Source organism: Bos javanicus, chromosome 14 (assembly GCF_032452875.1).
Source record: "Bos javanicus breed banteng chromosome 14, ARS-OSU_banteng_1.0, whole genome shotgun sequence".
Classification (NCBI taxonomy): Eukaryota; Metazoa; Chordata; class Mammalia; order Artiodactyla; family Bovidae; genus Bos; species Bos javanicus.
The window spans coordinates 8,260,372-8,280,461 of record NC_083881.1 but is presented as its reverse complement, the minus strand read 5'-3'; the positions used below and the strand labels follow the sequence as shown (position 1 = coordinate 8,280,461).

Genomic DNA, 20,090 nt, shown 5'->3' with positions numbered 1-20,090 from the left:
GTATCAGTCTCATTACCATGGAAACATGTGCCACAAGAAACCAATATCTGATCTTTTTCTTTGCCTTGGTAACACTACATAACAAATGAATGGGCAGGGTATGCTCTTAATTTGGAGAGAGAGAAAGCAGAGACGTGAGCTTGGTTTCTTCCCTGCCTTCCTGTAATACCCATTAGAGGAAGCCCTGGCCTTGTGGACGGATGTGTTATATGTTCAGATGTTGCCAGTCTCTCTCACTCTCTCTGACCGCATGTTCCAGATCTTACTCTGTTGCCTGGTTACAGAGTGAAATTGGCTGACTTTCTTTTTGGCACCCGTCTGAACTGAGGGGAATGAATTATTTTGAAAAGTTGAGGGTGGGGTGAGTTGAAAAGAACAGCTAAGATTTATGGTTTTATGGAGAAAAATGGAGTTTTCTCCCTTCTACCTATGTGACTGAGATGATCAGAGTTTGAATTTAAAAACTTTTTTCTGAATATGATGACCGTTGACTTGGGATATTCAGACAGAATGACCTGACCATGCATGGAGTTGATTGCTGCTGCTGCTGCTGCTGCTAAGTCGCTCAGTTGTGTCCGACTGTCCGACTCTGTGCGACCCCATAGATGGCAGCCCATCAGGCTCCCCCGTCCCTGGGGTTCTCCAGGCAAGAACACTGGAGTGGGTTGCCATTTCCTTCTCCAGTGCATGAAAGTGGAAAGAGGAAGTGAGGTCGCTCAGTCGTGTCTGACTCTTCGCAACCCCATGGACTGCAGCCAACCAGGCTCCTCCGTCCATGGGATTTTCCAGGCAAGAGTACTGGAGTGGGGTGCCATTGCCTTCTCCGATGGAGTTGATTACTAATTAATAATTTCAAGGAAAGCTCAAGAAGTCTGGAAGACTGCTGAGTGTGTTTGCGGAGCGGGCGTTATCATATTCTACTGCGGGAAACACCATAATTCCTGTACTGTTGTTGTTTAGTCGCTCAGTTGTGTCCGATTCTGACCTCATGGACTGTAGCCCGCCAGGCTCCTCTCTCCATGGGATTTCCCAGACAAGAATGCTGGAGTGGGTTGCTATTTCTTTTTCCAGGTGATCTTCCCGACCCAGGGATCGAACCCGAGTCTCCTGCGTTGATAGGCAGTTTCTTTATCACTGAGCCACGAGGGAAGCCCAATTCCTCTAATACTGCATATTAAAACATAGGAAAATGTTTCTTATTATGGAAAATATCAATAGAATTTAAAGTATGGTTTTTAACTTCAAACAGACGATGAACTAGTTAGCCTAGATAAGATGATCCCCATGGAGGAACAGATAGCCTCTTAAAGAGCATTATAATGAAGCGTTAAAGGCCATTGAGGGTTCCAATAGGAGAACCCTGGAAAACAACATTCCATTAAAAACAAACAGGAATTTGTTGGTGCAGGAGTTTCCTAGGGTGGCCATAACAAATGACCACAAACTGAATGGCTTAAAACAACAGACATTTATTTTCTCACCATCCTGGAGGCCAGAAGTCTGAAATAAAGGTATGGGCAGGGCTGTGTTCCCTCAGAAAGCTCCAGGGTAGAGTCCTTGCCAGCTTCTGGTGTATGCTGGCAGTCTCTGGCATTCATTAGCTAACAGCTGCATCACCCTAGTCTCTGCCTTCCCTCTTCCTGTGTTTTTCTCCCTGTGTGTCTCCTCTGTGTATTCACATGGCATTCTTTAAGGACACCAGTCATTGGATTTAGGACCCACCCTAAACCAGTATGACCTCATTTTAACTAATGACATCCGCAGAGATGCTCTTTCCAAATGAGATCACAGTTGGAGGTTCCAGGCAGACATGAGTATTGGGCAAGGCAGGGCACCCACCGGGTGGGCAGATATCATGCCAGTGGGCACATTTGATGAGTGTGTGGGCAGGTTTCCAGAAAGTGGGCCAGTGTCTCTGAGCCCTGTCTTAGGAAGGGGTCACCCTCGAGTGGAATCAAGGAGAGGAAGTCAAGTCACCTGGAGTCCTCACTCCCCAAGATGGGGGTCACAGACTCTGCTCAGGGGGAAGGAACAAACAGAAGGATATGGAGAAAGGAGGCAGAGATTCAGTCCTTGACTGACTTCTTTCATCTCTCTACCAGAAAGATCTGAGGGCTGTGTCAGAAATGCTGTTGCTGTTGTTTTTGTCCACCTGCCAAGCAGGAGACACAGGTTCAATCCCTGGGTTGGGAAGATACTCTGGAGAAGGAAATGGCAACCCACTCCAGTCTTCTTTTCTGGGAAATCCTATGGACAGAAGAGACTGGCAGGCTACAGCCCATAGGGTCACAAGGAGTCAGACAGTGATTATTAAACAACAGTAAACCAGAAAGCTCTGCGGGTTTCTGTCAGGGTCACTGGCGATGGTGACACTCTCTCTCCATTTGTGTCTCTGCTTGCATTCCCCCTGCAGCTGAAGACCAGTCCTGTCCCTCTGAGAGGCGGCGGGCCTTTTCCAGACTCCGCTTTGGGCCCTCTGGCTACTTCAGCCGGCACAGCTTGCTCTTGGCTCCCGAGGAAAGACCGGTGTCTCAGAGATTCGCCAGATTTACCGCATCCTGCCCGCCCTCCATCAAGGAGCTCTTTCTGGATTCCGGAATTTTCCAGCCGATGCTGCAAGGACGGGACACACGGTTTGTCGCCCCAGAAAGTCTCCTCAAGGAAGCGATTAGAGGGCTCTTTCCCTCCCGAGAGCTGGCCCGCCTCGCCCTGCAGTTCACCACCAACGCAAAGCGGCTGCAGCAAAACCTCTTCGGGGGAAGGTTTTTGGTGAACGTCGGCCAGTTTAACTTGTCTGGAGCCCTGGGCACAAGAGGCACATTTAACTTCAGTCACTTTTTCCAGCAGATGGGTCTCCCAGGCTTCCAGGATGGACGGGCACTAGCCGATCTGGCCAAGCCCCTCTCCGTGGGACTGAATTCAAATCCTGCCTCTGAAGCCCCCAAAGCCTCCAAGATAGACGTTGCCCTGAGGAAGCCAGTTGTGGGCAGCTTTGGCTTTGAAGTCAACTTACAAGAGAACCAAAATGCCCTGCAATTCCTTTCTTCCTTCCTGGAGCTTCCAGAATTCCTTCTCTTCTTGCAGCATGCTATTTCTGTGCCAGAGGACATAGCGAGGGATTTAGGTGACGTGATGGAAATGGTGTTCAGCTCTCAGGGCTGCAGGCAGGCACCTGGCAGCCTTTTCGTCCCGGCATGCACTGCGGAAGGGAGCTACAAGGAGGTCCAGTGCTTCGCCGGAGACTGCTGGTGCGTGGATGCCCAGGGCCGAGAACTTGCTGGCTCCCGGGTTAGAGGTGGACGACCCCGGTGCCCCACGGAGTGCGAAAAGCAGAGGGCGCGCATGCAGAGCCTCTTGGGTAGCCAGCCGGCTGGGTCCAGCCTGTTTGTCCCTGCTTGTACCAGCGAGGGGAACTTTCTCCCTGTCCAGTGCTTCAACTCAGAGTGCTACTGTGTGGACACCGAGGGTCAGCCTATTCCTGGAACTCGAAGTGCGCTTGGAGAGCCCAAGAAATGTGAGTCTGTTGAGTGTTCAACCTGCAGACTCTGATTCTCCCCTAGGGCCCTGACATGACGCATCAGTTGTAGCTAAAGCCCAAACTTCTGCTAATGGTGAAGTTTGCTGGCTGATTTAAACATTGTCCAGAAAGGTCTTGATAATGTTAACCATTCCAAGGAGTGGAGTTGGGAGATTAATTTGGCCTTAAGAAGCTGGCACATAAAATTTCTGCAGTGCTGACAACAGCTGGTCTCAACTGCATTGATTTAGTGATGGGCAGGCTCTCTCTCTCTGAAAATTTACAAATTTAAGGTTGATGGGGTTTCTATGGCTGTGTAAGGTTTTAGATGGAGTTTGGACAGATAAGGGCTTAGATTCTGGGTCGGGAAGATCCCTCTGGAAAAGGAAATGCAACTCAGTCCAGTATTCTTGCCTGGAGAATCCCATGGACAGAAGAGCCTGGCATGCAAAGGGGTGGTCCCCTTTGCCAGTCCATGGAGTGGCAAAGAGTCAGACACAGCTGAAACGACTTAGCACATATGCATCTTGGTCTTTGGGGCTTATTAACCTGAAATACCTGTGTTTCGTTCCTCCCCAGGCCCCAGCCCCTGTCAGTTACAGGCCGAGCGAGCCTTCCTCGGGACGGTGCGGACCCTGGTCTCCAATCCCAGCACGCCGCCCGCCCTCTCCAGCGTCTACATCCCGCAGTGCAGTGCCAGTGGGCAGTGGAGCCCCGTGCAATGCGACGGGCCCCCTGAGCAGGCCTTCGAGTGGTATGAACGCTGGGAGGCTCAGAACAGTGCTGGCCAGGCACTGACCCCAGCAGAACTGCTGATGAAGATCATGAGCTACAGAGAAGCAGCTTCCAGAAACTTCCGTCTCTTCATTCAAAATCTGTACGAGGCTGGCCAACAAGGCGTCTTCCCAGGGCTGGCGAGATACTCTTCTTTCCAAGATGTCCCAGTGTCGGTGCTGGAAGGGAACCAGATCCAACCTGGAGGGAACGTGTTTCTGGAACCCTACCTCTTCTGGCAGATCCTAAACGGCCAGCTTGACCGATACCCAGGGCCCTACTCAGACTTTAGTGCCCCTCTGGCGCACTTTGACCTCCGGAGCTGCTGGTGTGTGGATGAGGCTGGTCAGAAGCTGGAAGGAACCCAGAACGAGCCCAACAAGGTCCCAGCATGTGAGTTCCTGGTGTGGAATAAACATTAGCTATTACTAATCATCTCACAAAGTGGGTATGCCGTCAGTGCAGTGAATCCGATTGCAGAGACGAAACAGAAAGAACATTCCAGGTTGTGGGAAGAGGTGGGGCGAAGGGAACAGCTGAGGCAGAAATGCGTGTGTATGTTGATGTGTGTACATACTTCAGAGGGGTCAGAGTGAGCTCCACGTGGTGGGTGGATCCATCTGCCTTTCCTCCCCAGGTCCTGGCTCTTGTGAGGAAGTGAAGCTTCGCGTCCTGCAGTTCATCAGGGAAGCAGAAGAGATTGTCACGTATTCCAACAGTTCTCGTTTCCCTCTGGGAGAGAGTTTCCTTGCGGCCAAAGGAATCCGGCTGACAGATGAGGAGCTGGCCTTTCCTCCGCTCTCCCCGTCTCGGGAGACTTTCTTGGAGAAGTTTCTGAGTGGGAGCGATTATGCCATTCGACTGGCAGCTCAGTCCAGTGAGTGCCCCATGCTTCTGGTTTCTTGTTCCCTCTTTGGCGGAAGAGAGAGTTTGAACGAGTTCCTCTTTGGTCATCTTTAGAGCTGTGGTTTCCCCCGGCCCATGAGTTCCGGAGAACACAAACGTCTTTTGTGATAAAGCTGGAAGTTTTCCCACCCCTCCAAGATGGCACCCAGTCCTCCAACAGAGCCACTTGGGGGCAGGGCTCTGTATTTTGTATTGCATATGGCGCCTGTAGCCCACTGGGAAGCCAAGTACTTGGGTTAAACTATTCAAATGTGTGAGCCCCGAATGCTCCTACTCCCCTGTGACTGGTTCTGAAGTTTCCCTCCATTTCCAAGGACTCAGTAACACCTCCTAGGAGGAAAGTAGAAGAGCCCTCCTAAACTGAGGAAACACGCTCTGGGTTTAGGCACCTTCCTCATGTGATCAAATCTAATCCAGGTAGTTAACTCCAAAAAGCACCACTTGGTCCCTGCTCATGGCAGAGACCTATGCTCAGAAGGCTGACACCGCTCTGGCCTGGGACCAGCTCAGCATTGCTTGACACATACCCCTGGCCAAGCACTTTCTGTGCTAAGTAGATCTTTACCAGATCTTTGCATCTGATCCTCTGACAGTCCCATGAGAGCGATGCTGTAATCACCATCCGTGATTCTTTTCAGAAGTGGAAACGGAGGTAAAGTCACTTGTCCAGGTTCATCCAACCAGCAACTAGCAGAGCCTGGATGCGATGCTGGTGGTTTGGCCCCCACGCCTCTGTCCCCTGCTCCCACTGCTCCCCCTGTAACATCTGGACCAAGACAAAGAGCGCCTATGCCCACAGGCTGGAGCCTCCCTGCCCTCACCTTCCTGGCAGTTCTGCTGCCCCCTTGGCATTGGGCTTCCCTTGCCTTTATTCCCCTAACCCCACATGAGAGTCTCCCCAGAGCCATCTTTGTTTCCTCCCCCTCCCCAGCCACCTCTGCTGGAGGACAAGACGCCCACCTAACTCTTTACATCCTGGGTCTCACACAGCGCTGACAGAATGTGGGGACCTGGAAAAGGATGCCTAACCATCCTCCTTGCTTCTTTCTTCTTCTTCTCTCTCCTTCCCTCCCCAAGTACTTTTTTTTTTTCCCCTCTGTTCCTCAGAGACTTGGAGATTCTGCTTTTGGCAGGAACCCAGTTTTTTAAAAAATGTGCCTGGGCAAGTTGTCACGTAATCAAAGAGGGGAGGAGGTGTTGATTCCCTTGAGTGGTGACCACTTCGGTCAGGGAGGGAAATTTAGAGGAAGAGAGAGAAGTGTTGGCCCCATGGGAATTTATTGGCTGAATGTCATGGTGGCACATTGCTCAGAAGTCAGGCTAAAGAAGTTCCCCTTCACCGAGCCACCAGCTCTGCTTTTGCAAGTGTGACGCCATTGGGAAAAAAGGAAGTGTCTGTAGAGAACAACCAGGGTTGATCCCTTTCCTGGTCACCCCTTCAGATGAGAAGGGGCATCTCTAACTGTGCCAGAGGAGAGGAAGCTCTTGGTGTGCAGACCTCTGGAGCCTGGGGAGTCTGGGGATTGAAGGCCAGCCCAGAAAGAGACTGAAGGCCGCAAAGCATCTTTGACCCACAGAACCCAGTAGTGGTGTCCCGGGGTCTCTAGGGAGGAGGGGTGGGCACAGGAGGAAAGTCAGTTCCGTAACGTGCCATCAGTGTTATCAGCAATCACTGTTCTCACATGTGCCTGGAGACTCTGCCTTGACCTGATGGGCTCTAGGTGAGAATTCCTGAAGGAGGAACAGTGATTCCTTCAAACTTGGCTGACATTTTTTACTTCTTTGGTTGCATAATGTTGCTTGTGGGATCTTAGTTCCCTGACCAGGGATCAAACCTGTGCCCCCTGCAGTGGAAGCGTGGCAGTCCCAACCACTGGACTGCCAGGGACTTCCCATCAGCTGGCATTTTAATTTTTTTCATTTTAATTTTAAAGGGCAATCTGGTGAGGGCCTACCTGCTCCTCGATGAGCCTCTGTCTTGTTTTGGGGTGGAAATGTTTGTTACAGAAATCAAAAGGCCGCCTATGTTGGGAAAGGACGAGGTGGCTGTTCTCAGGACAGAGTCCGCTCGGCCTGGGCTTTGTGCGTCCAGGGCTCACCTCTCTCTTCCTCTCTCCCGACTCCAGCCTTTGACTTCTACCAGAGACGCCTGGTGACCCTGGCCGAGTCGCCACGAGCACCCAGCCCTGTGCGGTCCAGCCCGTACCTGCCACAGTGTGATGCCTTCGGAGGCTGGGAGCCTGTGCAGTGCCATGCCGCGACGGGTGAGGCGGGCAGGCACCCTGGGGAGGCTGAGGGACACCCCTCCTTTTCATGTGCAGAAAAGAGCCCTAAAAAGAGAGAAAGGAAAGAGCCCTGTACTATTAGGGCAAAGCAACATGGACTCTAGGCCTCTCTTCCACAGCTGGTGGCAAGTCCCTTAATTCTTGTGCCATCTGATTGTTCCATCTGTACGATGGGAGTGGCAGCCTTCTACCTGCCTGAAGATCAAGTGGGTAGCTGCTGGGGTTTCTGGGTGTTAGGGCCTCTGATTGTGGACCATGTTAGGGAGAGCAGACAGGTAGGGGTTTGGGTGAGAGAACTTATTGGCACTGCTAGGAATTTTTAAAATTTTGATTAGAGTATGGTTGATTTGTAATGCTATGTTACAATAGTTTCTGCTGTACAACAAAGTGAGTAGATTATACCTAAACCCACTCTTTTTCAGATTCTTTTCCCATATAGGCCACTACGGAGTATTAAGTAGAGTTTCCTGTGCTATACAGCAAGTCCTTATTTGTTATCTCTTTTATGTATGGTAGTGTGTATTGCAGGACCCTCAGGGCAGGGCCCTTGGGCACTTCCTGAACTTCTGGCCGGGGCTTTTTTCCAGGGCACTGCTGGTGTGTGGACGGGAAGGGAGAGTACGTCCCCGCCTCACTGACCGCCCGCTCCCGGCAGATCCCACAGTGTAAGTGGGGCCGCTGGACCAGCCGGCGGGCCTTCTAGCGGGCGCCCTGCCTGGGGAGGCTCCGTGGGCCAGCGCTTCAGGCCAACTCCCAAGAGCAGGCAGACCACACACCCCCAAGTCCCCAGGCCTGGAAGAGTTCCCTGACCTTGGTTGTAGTTCCTAATGGTGCTCCTCATTTCCCAGGTGGAGGGAGGGAGCTGGGTGTGGGCAAGGAGCCCCAGGTCCACCCCCTGACACCTGCTTCCTGGGAAGTTTCATCTATTTCTGTGTTTTCTACAACGACCTCATGTCTGGTCCATAGTCCAACCTCTCTTCTGAGTCTGGACCCATGTAATCAAGCGCTCACTTTATGTCTCAGAGGTGAAATGTCCCACGTGGGTCTTTGTCCCTGACCCTCAGCCTGCTTCTCTGGGGTCCCAGCTCTCTGCATAAGGCACCTCCACCCACCCAGATGCATGGCTCCAACACTCGGGGCCAGCCTGGGCTCCCCACCTGCCCTCAGCGCCCACGGCCAGCCTGTTGAGAGCTCCCCTCTCTCCCCACCCAGGCCCCACCAGCTGCGAGAGATTGAGAGCCAGTGGGCTGCTTTCCAGCTGGAAACAGGCTGGTGTCCAAGCAGAACCATCTCCTAAAGACCTGTTCATCCCAACCTGCTTAGAGGTAAGTCTCTGAAGGCCCAAGAAGGTTCCAGAAGCCAGAACTTTCTGGATGGCAAATTTTCTAGTTTTCAATAAACTTGTTTTAATTGAAAACTCACAAGGAATTCTAGGCCTCGGGTTTTGTCCCAGCCCTGGCTGATCCAAGCTATGTGGTGGTGGTGATGTTTAGCTGATCAGTAGTGTTCAACTCTTTTATGACCCCACGGACTGTAGCTCGCCAGGATTCTCTGTCCGTGGAATTTTCCAAGCAAGAATACTGGAGTAGGTTGCCACTTCCTCCTCCAGGGGATCTTCCTGAGCCAGGTATCAAACCCACGTCTCTTGCATGTCCTGCATTGGCAGGCAGATCCTTTAACACTGAGCCACCTGGAGGCCCAAGCTATATGACCTTGGGCAATTTATTTACCGTCTCTGTGCTTCTCTGGGCTTTGTGTTATCCTAAGATCAGGCCCCATTTTAATCTTCCCTAGCGCTAGGACTGTTTTGAGGCTTTTAGGAAATAACCTTTAGTGAAAACTCTTTGAAGAATAATATACACATACATAATTCCTTAAACCATGTGGCCACATCAACATGCCCATCATAGTTCAGCTTCTCAACATAAATGGAAGACTGTAATATTTCCCTCTCCAGCTCCCTGGTTGTCATGATTTAGGGCAGTGACTGATGTGAAAGCTCTTAGAGAGAGACTTCTTGCTGGAACCAACCATTCAGGTACCAGCTGATGGAACTCCCTGTGGCTCAGGCCCTGTACCCTGAAGTAGGAGTGATAGGAACACTGCCCCCCACTCCGCTGGGCTCGCAGAGGCTCCAGGGAAGTTAGATGAAATCAGCAGTGCAGAGGTTCACAAAATGCAAATTACTGAGCAGAATTTCCTTGTTACTGTTCCTCACTGTTATTCATACTGTTTGGTGCTATAAACATGGACCCTGATTACAGAAGAGTTTTGTAGAGAAATTAGCAGATCTAGTCTTTTGTCTTGGCTGACAGCTCCCTACCCCTGAAATGAGAGTCTGCTCCATCATCAGAGCCTGCACGCCCACCTGTGGAGAAGGAGAGGCAGGAAGCAGAGTTCTGACCGAGGGAAAAGTGATTCAGACCAGCTCCCAGAGAACCTCCGATCGTGTGGTTCCCCAGGCTGGCTCCTGGAAGGACCCAAGTGCCAGGAAGCAGGACCCAAGATGCCAAGTGCCCACACTGGACGGCTGTGTGTTGGACTGGCTCCTCAGCAGAAGTCATGTTAGCGGCTAGTGTGTTCTCAGTTGTAGATCTTCACAATCCCGTATTTTCTCAAACCTTTGCTTGGGTTTGAAGCCTACCTGTGCGGCTTGAAAGCCGTGCACCCGGGGGCACCTCCTCTGATTTCCCCGGGTCTCGCTGAGTAGAATGGGGACGCAGGCTCTCCACCTACATCAGGGACGGAAGGGCACCCTGGGGGCCTCCTGATTATGTTCTCTGTAAACATCGGGTGTCGTTACGATGGTCGTTTACCGTCTGTGAAAATGGCACGGCAGAGTATAGAACGGACAAGTGGTCTCGGAAAGCTCAAGGAAACCCTCAGTGGTCCCAGGGAGCTTGGAAAAACTGGCCTCCCTTCTGCCTGCAGCTGCACACACAGGAGAGAGGACATTGTCTTCACCAGGAGTGCATGGGTCCATCTGGTCCCATCTCCTCTCTTTTTAGATGAGGAAACTTGCCCCAGTGAACTGGAGGAGCTTGCCCAGCATCTCCAGCTGGCCGAGGAGAGATGGGCCCTGGGCAAAGGCAGGCGACTGCCTCCTTCCTTGTCTTTCTTTTCTGTTACAGACCCCTTTTCTCCAAGGGATGCAGGTTGAAAATCGTTTCCGGAACTAGGGGGATGCTTTCAAGACAGTAGCTGGGCTCTGGGGCTGGGCAGGCTTGGGCCCAGCCTGGGTCTGCCACTCCCAGCTGGATGGTGCTGTATCACTTTCTCTCTCTGAGTGAGCCTGTTTTCCCCACTCTAAAAATGGGTTCACTGCAGTTCTTGTCTCATGAGGATGTTACAGCCATGAATTCAGACAATGTACGTAAAGGGTCTCAAACAGGACAGTCCCGTCCAGCCCCTCCCCAACATCTGGAAAAGCCATCGCCAGTAGTTTCGGGAGAAATATCCTTGATGTCTGGCTCCCGACTTATCAGTTTACAGAAGCATCTTCGCTGGGTGACACCACCTTGGTTTTGTCTCAGACAGGAGAGTTTGCCAGGCTGCAGGCATCGGAGGCTGGCACCTGGTGTGTGGATCCGGCCTCAGGAGAGGGCGTGCCCCCTGGCACAAACAGCAGTGCCCAGTGTGAGTACTGGCCCTTCCCCATCACTCTCCAGCCCCCACCCCGTGAGCATGAGGTACGGAGCCCCAGGAGCTGGCTTTACGTCCCAGCTTGGCCATTCCAGAGCCGTGAAAGCCTCTAACCTCACTGCGCCTCAGTTTTCTCATCTGTGAAATAGGGGCATGATTCCCCCACCTCAGTGGGTTCTTGGGAGTAATACATATAGCAGGGTTTGGGGTAACTAGAGGCACAAACCAGCACTGGTCTCTGTTAGAGTGGGCACTGCTGCCTTCATGCAGTCTGCTGTGCAGCCCCGATACCAGGGCTCCTGCCTGGCCCCTCGTCCTCCAGCCTGGTCGAGCAATCTGCTTTCCACAGTGAGGTTAAGACGGTGTCTCTAAAGGGCACATGTGCGGCTGTCCTCTGCCTGGAGCCCATCGATGCTCCCTGTGGTCCTCAGGCCCAGGCTCCTTGCTGAGGTTTCTGGACCTCTCTGTGTAGGCTCCTGTATCTTCCTGGGCTTCTCTTATTTCTCCATCTCAGCATCAGGTCCAGGAATAGTAAACTATAATCAGGCTTTTCAAGCAGGTAGTCACTCTTTTCCTTGGGCTTTTATGGTCTGGTGCAGCCTTTGCAAACCCGAAACCCTAGCTGGCTAACTCTTACTCCGTCCACCCATCAGTCCCTCAAGGAAGGCTTGCAGGCCTCTCTGTCTTTCCCAGCAGAGCTCAGTGCCGCCCTATGGGCTCGTAAACTGCCCTGCACACCCCATTATCATCCTTAGCATCTCAACTGCAGTTGCTCACTTACTTGTCAAGTATCCTCTAAGATTCTAAGCTCCTTGAAGACAGGCAATGTGTGTGTGTGTGTGTGTGTGTGCACGTGCATGGAGTGGAGAGGGGAGTACAAAGCCGAGTGTCTGAGTGCAACACCCTAGTAGGGAGGCCACCCCAGACCCCAGGGGCCCTGTAGGCAGGTGGCAGTGGGTGGTGGGTGGTGACAAGGGCTGTGACAGCCACGCAGGCAGAGAACACATGTGGCTTGTCTTTGCATCAAGGCCCGAGCCTCTGTGAAGTGCTCCAGAGTGGAGTCCCCTCCAGGAGAACCAGCCCTGGCTACAGCCCGGCCTGCAGGGCAGAGGATGGAGGCTTCTCCCCAGTGCAGTGCGACCTGGCCCAGGGCAGCTGCTGGTGCGTCCTGGGCAGCGGAGAGGAGGTACCCGGGACCCACGTGGCCGGGAGCCAGCCGGCCTGTGAGAGTAAGTGGTGATGCCCCAGAGTGGCCCCCGGGCTGGTGGGTGTCCTGTCATCCCTTCCTTGGCCCTGGCTGGGGTGAAGGGGTCACCAAAGGTGTCAGGACAGTGAGGGAAGGAGGGGAGACAAGGGATCTGCATGAGGGATTGCAGTTGACCCCGTGACGTTGAAACTCTGTCTCAGTTCAGTTCAGTTCAGTCACTCAGTGGTGTCCGACTCTTTGCAACCCCATGGACTGCAGCACAGCAGGCTTCCCTGTCCATCGCCAACTCCTGGAGTTTACTCAAACTCATGTCCACTGAGTCAGTGATGCCATCCAACCGTCTCATCCTCTGTCGTCCCCTTCTCCTCCTGCCTTCAGTCTTTCCCAGAATCAGGGTCTTTTCCAGTGAGTCAGTTCTTCGCATCAGGTGGCCAAAGTATTGGAGCTTCAGCTTCAGCATCAGCCCTTCCAGTGAATATTCAGGAGCTCAAACCAAGGCGAGCCCTTGTGGCAATCTCCCTTCCAGTGAATATTCAGGAGCTCAAACCAAGGCGAGCCCTTGTGGCAATCTCCCGAGCCAGTGAAGCTTGGGTGCTGGCCTCCTGGGGGGTGCCAGGTTTTGGTCTCCCCATCCTCAAGTGGGGAGGAGGGTCCAGACGGCAGGATCTCAGTGGGGGGACCTCAGAGGCGTCCATCCCAGCCGGGGAGCTTCAGGAATCAGTGGAGGTGTTGATTTATCTATTTTTGTTTCTACTTTAAAAGATCATTTGGGTATAAAATATTGAACTGTACATGAATATATAATATTGAAATACATTATTAGTTATTAAACGTATTATTGAATTATCAATTACTTACCTTTACTTTTTCCTTTGTTCTCAAGTCACAGGACACTGGAGTCATTTTAAAATGTGTGTGCACAAGTAGGTTACATTATCTGTGACTTCTGTTTCAGAGCAGTAAATGAAGACATTGCAAAATATTTATTACAAGTTGGGATGTTGGGTCTGGCATGGTTGAGAAATGCTGCACAAAACGACTAATTTTATGGCAGTTGCCTTTCTTCTGTTGTTCTTACTGTTTTGTTGCCTTATTATTATTATTATTATTTTTAACATTTGCAGTCTCTAGGCAACATTTTGGAACTGCAGACACATTTAATTCAGTCTAGTGATTTCTATGTGTAAAGAGAATTTTTACATTTGTAGAGTGATATTTATATTTGTAAAGAGAGAGGGGAGTCTTCAAAAGAAGGGTGGGAAGGAAGAGTCAATGCTCTCTTCACAGGGCTCTGTCTCCTTCCTCAAACCTGCGGTGCGTGCCCAGGGCTCTCACTACACGCCTTTTCTCCCAAGACCTTGAGTCTCCCAGTCTCTATGGGTTCTGTTCAAGACCCTCAGCCACTGCCACCACGCAGGGAACATAGCAGGTGCTCGATGGGTGTTTATGAGAAGAGCCCCCTGCCGGGTGTTGCCGAGAGCAACGAGTGTCAGCCTTAGCGTCAGACACATTGAACTTACAGGACATCGAAGAATGGTCCGCACTGTCGGGACCCAAGGAACAGACTGCTGAGTGTCCTGCAGGAACAGGTCTGGGAGCATAGCTCTTCTGGGGTCTGAAAGACCCCCTGTGTCTTGGCCCTGCCAGGATTCCGTGATCGTAGCTCACCTGTGCAGAGATTCACCTACTAAAACGTGCTTGTCACATCATATGCCCCATTTTTGCTCCCCGAGGGATGCAGGTAAATAGATAGAAGAGTCCTACTCTCCATTTTATAGATGGCAAAACTGGGACTCACAGAGGGTCATTAACGTGTTGAAAGCCACCCAGCTAGCAAGTGGAACAGCAAGCACTTTGAGTTCCCCAAAGCTTCTTCCTGCTGACTTGCTACAGAGTCTGGGGAGAAAGCTCAGATGACGGGGTCAAACAGATAGACCCAAGTGTCAGCTCTGCCAGCACCCTTGCTGGGTAACCCTGGACGAGTCCCTTAATCTCAAGTTCCCAATCTGTAACTTGTGGGCATGGGGAGGGGGAATCATAGCTATTTCTTATCACCATTGTTAGGGTTAATTCAAACAGTCTCTGTAAACTGCTTAGCCTGGTGGCTAAGAGCCAACTCCATGAGCCCACTGCAAATGTCAGCACACAATCTTGTCCAGAGGCCATTGTCCTTATTAGACAGGGGCCCAGGCTGCACCCTGAAGATCCAAGTGAGTCATTCTCCATCTGAGGACCCCAAGTAACCTTGAGTCATGTGAGGCTTGCAAGCTTTAAAGCCAGATATATACAGGCAGCAAGGCTGTGCTCTAGAGTCAGATAATTAACTATCTTTAGCCAGGTATGAAATTGTCACTGACCATGTCTGTTTTTTAATTTACTCATTCATCTATTGATTTAACACACACTCCTGGAGCTTGTGGTCCAGGTCAGCCTTGGGCCCTGGGTAAACAGAAGAGAGATGTCCTCTCCCCTTCTGTGGCTCAGTCCAGCGGGGAGCCTGGAATGCAGATAGTCTTGTATAATTGATCACAAGGCAGTCTACTCCAGGAGGCCTGAGGGCTTGGATAAAGGTGGCTAAAGCAAGCCTGGAAGAACTGTGAAAAGTGTTAGAAAGTTAAAGGGGTTGAGCTGATAACTGACGACCCAAAAAGAAATCTTCTAGGCAGATAAGCAGATAGAAAAAGGAAGGACATAGGCTGTACAATGCATATGGTTGGGAAATAGCAACTCTGCCCTGGGGCAAAGCGAGGCTGGAGAGGAGACCAGAGCAGAGAGGAAGTCAGGCCAGCAGGCACTCGGGAGACTTGAGAACTGAGTCCAGCTCCATACATTTCTCTGCTGGCGGGGGGAGTGGATTGAACATGGAAGCAGAGGGCAGGGGGTGAGGCCCGAACACACGGAGCTGTGAGGAAGCTTCAGTGGCCGTTCAGGGAGAAGATGACGCATGTCTAAATAAAGGATATACGGTGGGGATGAAGAGAAGTCAAGAAGCTGTGAGCCACAGCTGAGCTGGTGGGCAGAGGCAGTGGGACCCTCTGGGTTGGCTGCCATGTTTCTGGCTAAAGGCACCAGGCTTCAAGCTGGGGTTGCTGAAGCTGGAGCAGGCGTGGGAAGACATGGGCAGCAGACGCTGAGCCTGGCCCTGTTGGCTCTGAGGTGGAGGAGACTGGGTGAGAACTGGACTTAGAGATGAGAAGGTGCTCCAGAGGGCCTGAGTTGAAGATGTGAGAGTCATCTCTGCTCAAAGTGAAGTTGAAGTTGAAGTGAAGTCGCTCAGTCGTGTCTGACTCTTTGTGACCCCATGAACTGTAGCCTGTCAGGCTCCTCTGTCCATGGGATTTTCCAGGCAAAAATACTGGAGTGGGTTGCCATTTCCTTTTCTGCTCAAAAGTGCTATCAAAGTGTTAGTCATTCCATCGTGTCTGACTCTTTGTGACCCCATGGACAGTAGCCCGCCCGTCTCCTCTGTCTGTAGAGTTCTCCAGGCAAGAATACTGGGGTGGGTAGTGTTCCTTTCTCCAGGGGATTTTCCCTGATCCAGGGGTGTCTGTTAAAATGAGAGGATGGGATTAGCCAACAGGAGGGTGGAGAGGGAGCGGGCAGGCCCAGGCTGGCCTGAGGGAAGGGAGGGTGAGGGGGGCCATGCTCATGAGCAGAAATGGGAGGTGGAGGCGCTCAGCATTGGTGCCGGGTAGGTGCCCACAGCCGCCCCTTTCCTCCCCCCAGGTCCGCAGTGCCCGCTGCCCTTCAGCGTGGCAGACGTGGCTGGTGGGGCTATCCTGTGTGAACACGCCTCAGGCCTGGGCGCGGCCGCCGGGCAGCGGTGCCAGCTACGGTGCAGCCAGGGCTACCGGAGTGCCTTCCCACCGGAGCCACTGCTCTGCAGCGTGCAGAGGAGACGCTGGGAGTCCCGGCCGCCCCAGCCCCACGCCTGCCAACGTGAGTGGCCCCAGAAAGGTCTGCCCGGAGTCCCGCTCCCCACCCCCAGGGCTTGGGGCGGAGGCCTTCATTTTCCCCACCTGAGGGTAGCGTGTGGCATCAGAGCAGGACAGAGCACTCAATGCAGCATTGTCTTCTAGAATGATCAAGTGTGCTTCCCAGGCCCCTGGGGCAAAGCTTCATTTGTGGCTTCTCTGGAGCAATCTGCTCCCTGAGACACATTCCACTGTTTCTGGCTCCCATGGGAAGTCCTGGATACAGGACTATTCTCAAGGTGTAGATGCTTCAGTGGCCATGTTGGTTACTATGATGCCGACAAGCTCAGAGTTGCTGATCTGGCTTCTGGGGTCACAGTGACACTGCCACACCAGCCTCTCCCCTCCCCGCCTCCGCTCAGTCCGTCTGTAGCTCCAGGCTATGGCGTCTGTTCTGATCACTGTGGACCTGGGCCGTATTTAAATACGGGCAGCTCCTTTCTCCTGCTCTCACAGCGAACCCACTTTGACATGTTCGTGGCTGTGACGTGACACAAAACTCTGACTGTGTCCGCCTAGGCAAAGGCTGGCTGTACTTACTCACAGCCAGGCAGGGCAGGGGTCAGCACAGGGCAACAGGAGGGGCATTCAGGAGAGAGACCCAGATTCTGGGACTGACTGTCACAAGGCTCTGGGTGGCTGGCAGGGGGGCAAAGGACACAAATTTGTCACAAAGCATTCTGAAATAGAGAATGCTATCCAGAAAAAAGTTCAGAATGTGATTTGGACAAATAAGTGACTTGTCCCCCTGATGGTGACTGAGTAGCTGGAAATCAGAGCTAGACTTGTTGTGAGTGAGGGACTTGGGGGAAGAGAGGCGTGGGTCCTGAACTCCTAAAATGGAGTGCAGGCTTCCTGTGTACGTTTGTGCAGGTTGCACACTGCACAACTTCAGTCTTGCACATAGGCTGCGGTATCTACTCTCAACTGGCCAAAGCAGGTGTCATGGCCCTGTTTGAGTGCAAGGTATTATGGAAGATTTTCCAAGAAGAATGTCCAGGACCTCAGCCTGGGTTTAGAGGCTGAGGCAGGACTGAGCTTGCTGTGAGGGTGCTAAGTGATTTCAGAGACAAGCTGGCGTGCTGGAAAGTAGCTAGACCCAGAGGCTGACAATGCAAGATGGCAGCACTTGTGAACTCCAAGTAAAATGAAGAAGGGTTCGTTTTGCAGAGAAAAAAAAAACAAAAGAGCCCCATAGCTCTTTGCCCTTGTCTGCTGACCTCTGGTGCTCGCTCGCAGGGCCCCAGTTCTGGCAGACTCTCCAGACCCAAGCGCAGTTCCAGCTCCTGCTCCCTCTGGGCAAGGTGTGCAGTGCCGACTACTCAGGCTTGCTGCTGGCGTTCCAGGTCTTCCTGTTAGACGAGCTCACGGCCCGTGGCTTCTGTCAGATCCAGGTATGTGCCCACAAGCGGGGCTCGGACTGAGCTCAGGGTCTTTGGGCAGAGAACCTCAGGGCTCAAATGAACCTGCAGTTCAACCCTCATTCATTTCACTCACTGAGACCCAGGATGAGAAAGCAGCTCAGACAAGACTAATGACACAGAGGTAGAGGTGGGATTGGTACCCATCTCACTGGCCATTCTGTCTGCACACAGATGCCACTCCAAATGTGTGCCAAGCACTTAGACTGTGCCAGGCACTCTGCACCCCTTGGCATGGCATAGCTAATGCAGACCTCACGGGGACCCTATTATTATTACCATTTTGTGATGAGTTAAAATAGTTGGGCAGTCACACAACTGAGAAATGGTAGAGCCACAGAATCCCCTGCTTTTACACAGCACCTTCTCATTCACCTTCTCATTCACCTCTGACGCCCCAGCTTCTGATAAACTGACACCCCCAGGACTCCACATAGAAGCTCCTGGCGGTTGCTTTTGAAAGAGCATGATGCAAAGAGTGCACAGAGAGGCTCGTGTGGATCCCCGGCCCTGCCTGGTGCTGCCCTCGAGTTAACCGGGCCCTACCACCATCCATCCTCCCACCCTACCCTGCAGATGGTCAGCGGGCACTGTGGAGCGTGCTTAGGTGGAGCAAGAAGCCAGGCTGCGTGGTCACACTGGAGGAGCCAGTGGGTGCTTCCCGGGAGGGAGGGTCGTGTCCTGCTGGGTGTGGGTCTTGTGAGGACTTGGGCAGTCGGCAGAAATTGTTTCTCCAGTGAATTATGGCCCCATGAATTTGGAGTGTCTGAGCTTTCTTTATCTCTGTGTGTGTGTACACACGTGTGCCCTTTTTATTATTTTCTGAGAATCTTTACATTTTTTTCTAAGTGTATTTTTTGTAGTCTATCTTATTTTCACATATACATGTATCTATTGTTTTTCAATCCTTTCCCCATGTACGTTGGCTCTTAACGCCACTTAACACCTCTGTCTACAAGCTGTGTCACCAAGGCAGGTGATTCAACCTCTCTGGACCCAGAACCTCAGTTTCCGGCTCTCTCAAGGCTGCGCCCTCCCAAATGGCTCCCACGAGGTGGTGGGGGTGCAGAGCAGCCTTTCGAAGGACAGGGGAGGGCCCAGGAGTTCCGATCGCCCCGGGGCCAGCTCCCAGGTCAAGGGTCAGTCTTGTTCTCTCTGGGACCTCCTCCAACAGTAAGATAAGCCAGTTTCGGTGCCCGGAGTAGGCTCGGCAAAGCTGGCTCCCGGCTTCATGTTCCTGAACTCCCGTCTGCATCTCCGTGCAGGTGAAGACGGCGGGAACCCCTGTCTCCATCCCCGTGTGTGACGACTCCTCGGTGAAGGTGGAGTGTCTGAGCAGGGAGCGGTTAGGAGTCAACATCACGTGGAAACTGCAGCTTGTGGACGCGCCCCCCGCCTCTCTCCCAGACCTGCAGGACGTTGGTATGTTTTCTTACACTGCTGCCCTGAGACCAAGCAGACTCCTTGGGTCTCAGTGTCCCCGTCCGTTGGATGGAGCCAGTGCGGCCCCAGCGCCTCCCTGTGGGGCCAGAGAGCCCATCACATGCCTGGCCTGTGGGTGGAGCTGGTTACTGAGAAGTTTATAAAAAGCAATAGAGTTCTGGCCCATAGCTGACTAGTGCTAAATATAATAATACCCTCTGACTGCTTTTGAGAATGTTTTCTAATTCTTCTCTTGGTTTTCTGGGCACAGAGAAGGAAGACACATGTGAGGAAGGGGACAATGAGGTAGGGTGAGGGAGTCCTTGTTGGTTTATAATTTTTGCTCATTCTACTTCCAATCAGAGAACTTCTCAGACCACTGACATTGTTTACATCCATCAGTACACTATTTGGAACTGCGCAGTGATGGTATGGATGAATTGAGAATAGAAAGACTTAAGAGGGAGTAGCATGGACTTTATGATTGTTATTCTGAGCCAGGGTGGGACACAACCCATGGTCTTCTGACTAGATGGTGAGAATTTCTCCTATTTCTCCTGCACTATCTTGGGGCCAAACACCCAGGGTCAGGCCTGGGTGGAGCTTGACCGCTGCTCTATGAGGGAGAAGTCGAAGAAGAGACCAGAATGTAACCCAGGAGGCAGGCTGTATATCAGCCATTCTGCAGTGCTTGTGACAGTAATTATTAATACCACTTCTCCCCATAGCATTATGAATTGTGTTGTTGTTATTTAGTCTATAAGTCATGTCAGACTCATTTGTGACCCTGTGGACTGTAGCCTTCCAGACTCCTTTGTCCATGGGATTCTCCAGGAAGAATACTGGAGTGGGTTGCCATGTCCTTCTCCAGGGGATCTTCCCGACCCAGGGATTGAACCTACATCTCTTACGTCTCTGCATTGGTAGGCGGATTATTTACCG

At 52.1% G+C, this 20,090-nt stretch overlaps 1 protein-coding gene across 1 annotated transcript in view; it reads left to right on the top strand.

The window, feature by feature from the left end:
* TG (thyroglobulin) overlaps nucleotides 1-20,090 on the top strand; it is a 235,215-nt gene that overhangs the window by 17,775 nt on the left and 197,350 nt on the right. The window contains exons 9-19 of the mRNA XM_061438544.1: nucleotides 2,414-3,514; nucleotides 4,097-4,684; nucleotides 4,929-5,168; nucleotides 7,324-7,461; nucleotides 8,070-8,147; nucleotides 8,695-8,807; nucleotides 11,016-11,118; nucleotides 12,153-12,353; nucleotides 16,058-16,270; nucleotides 17,545-17,699; nucleotides 18,992-19,148. Coding sequence (XP_061294528.1) covers nucleotides 2,414-3,514; nucleotides 4,097-4,684; nucleotides 4,929-5,168; nucleotides 7,324-7,461; nucleotides 8,070-8,147; nucleotides 8,695-8,807; nucleotides 11,016-11,118; nucleotides 12,153-12,353; nucleotides 16,058-16,270; nucleotides 17,545-17,699; nucleotides 18,992-19,148 — 3,087 coding nt within the window. The remainder of the gene's footprint in view (nucleotides 1-2,413; nucleotides 3,515-4,096; nucleotides 4,685-4,928; nucleotides 5,169-7,323; nucleotides 7,462-8,069; nucleotides 8,148-8,694; nucleotides 8,808-11,015; nucleotides 11,119-12,152; nucleotides 12,354-16,057; nucleotides 16,271-17,544; nucleotides 17,700-18,991; nucleotides 19,149-20,090) is intronic.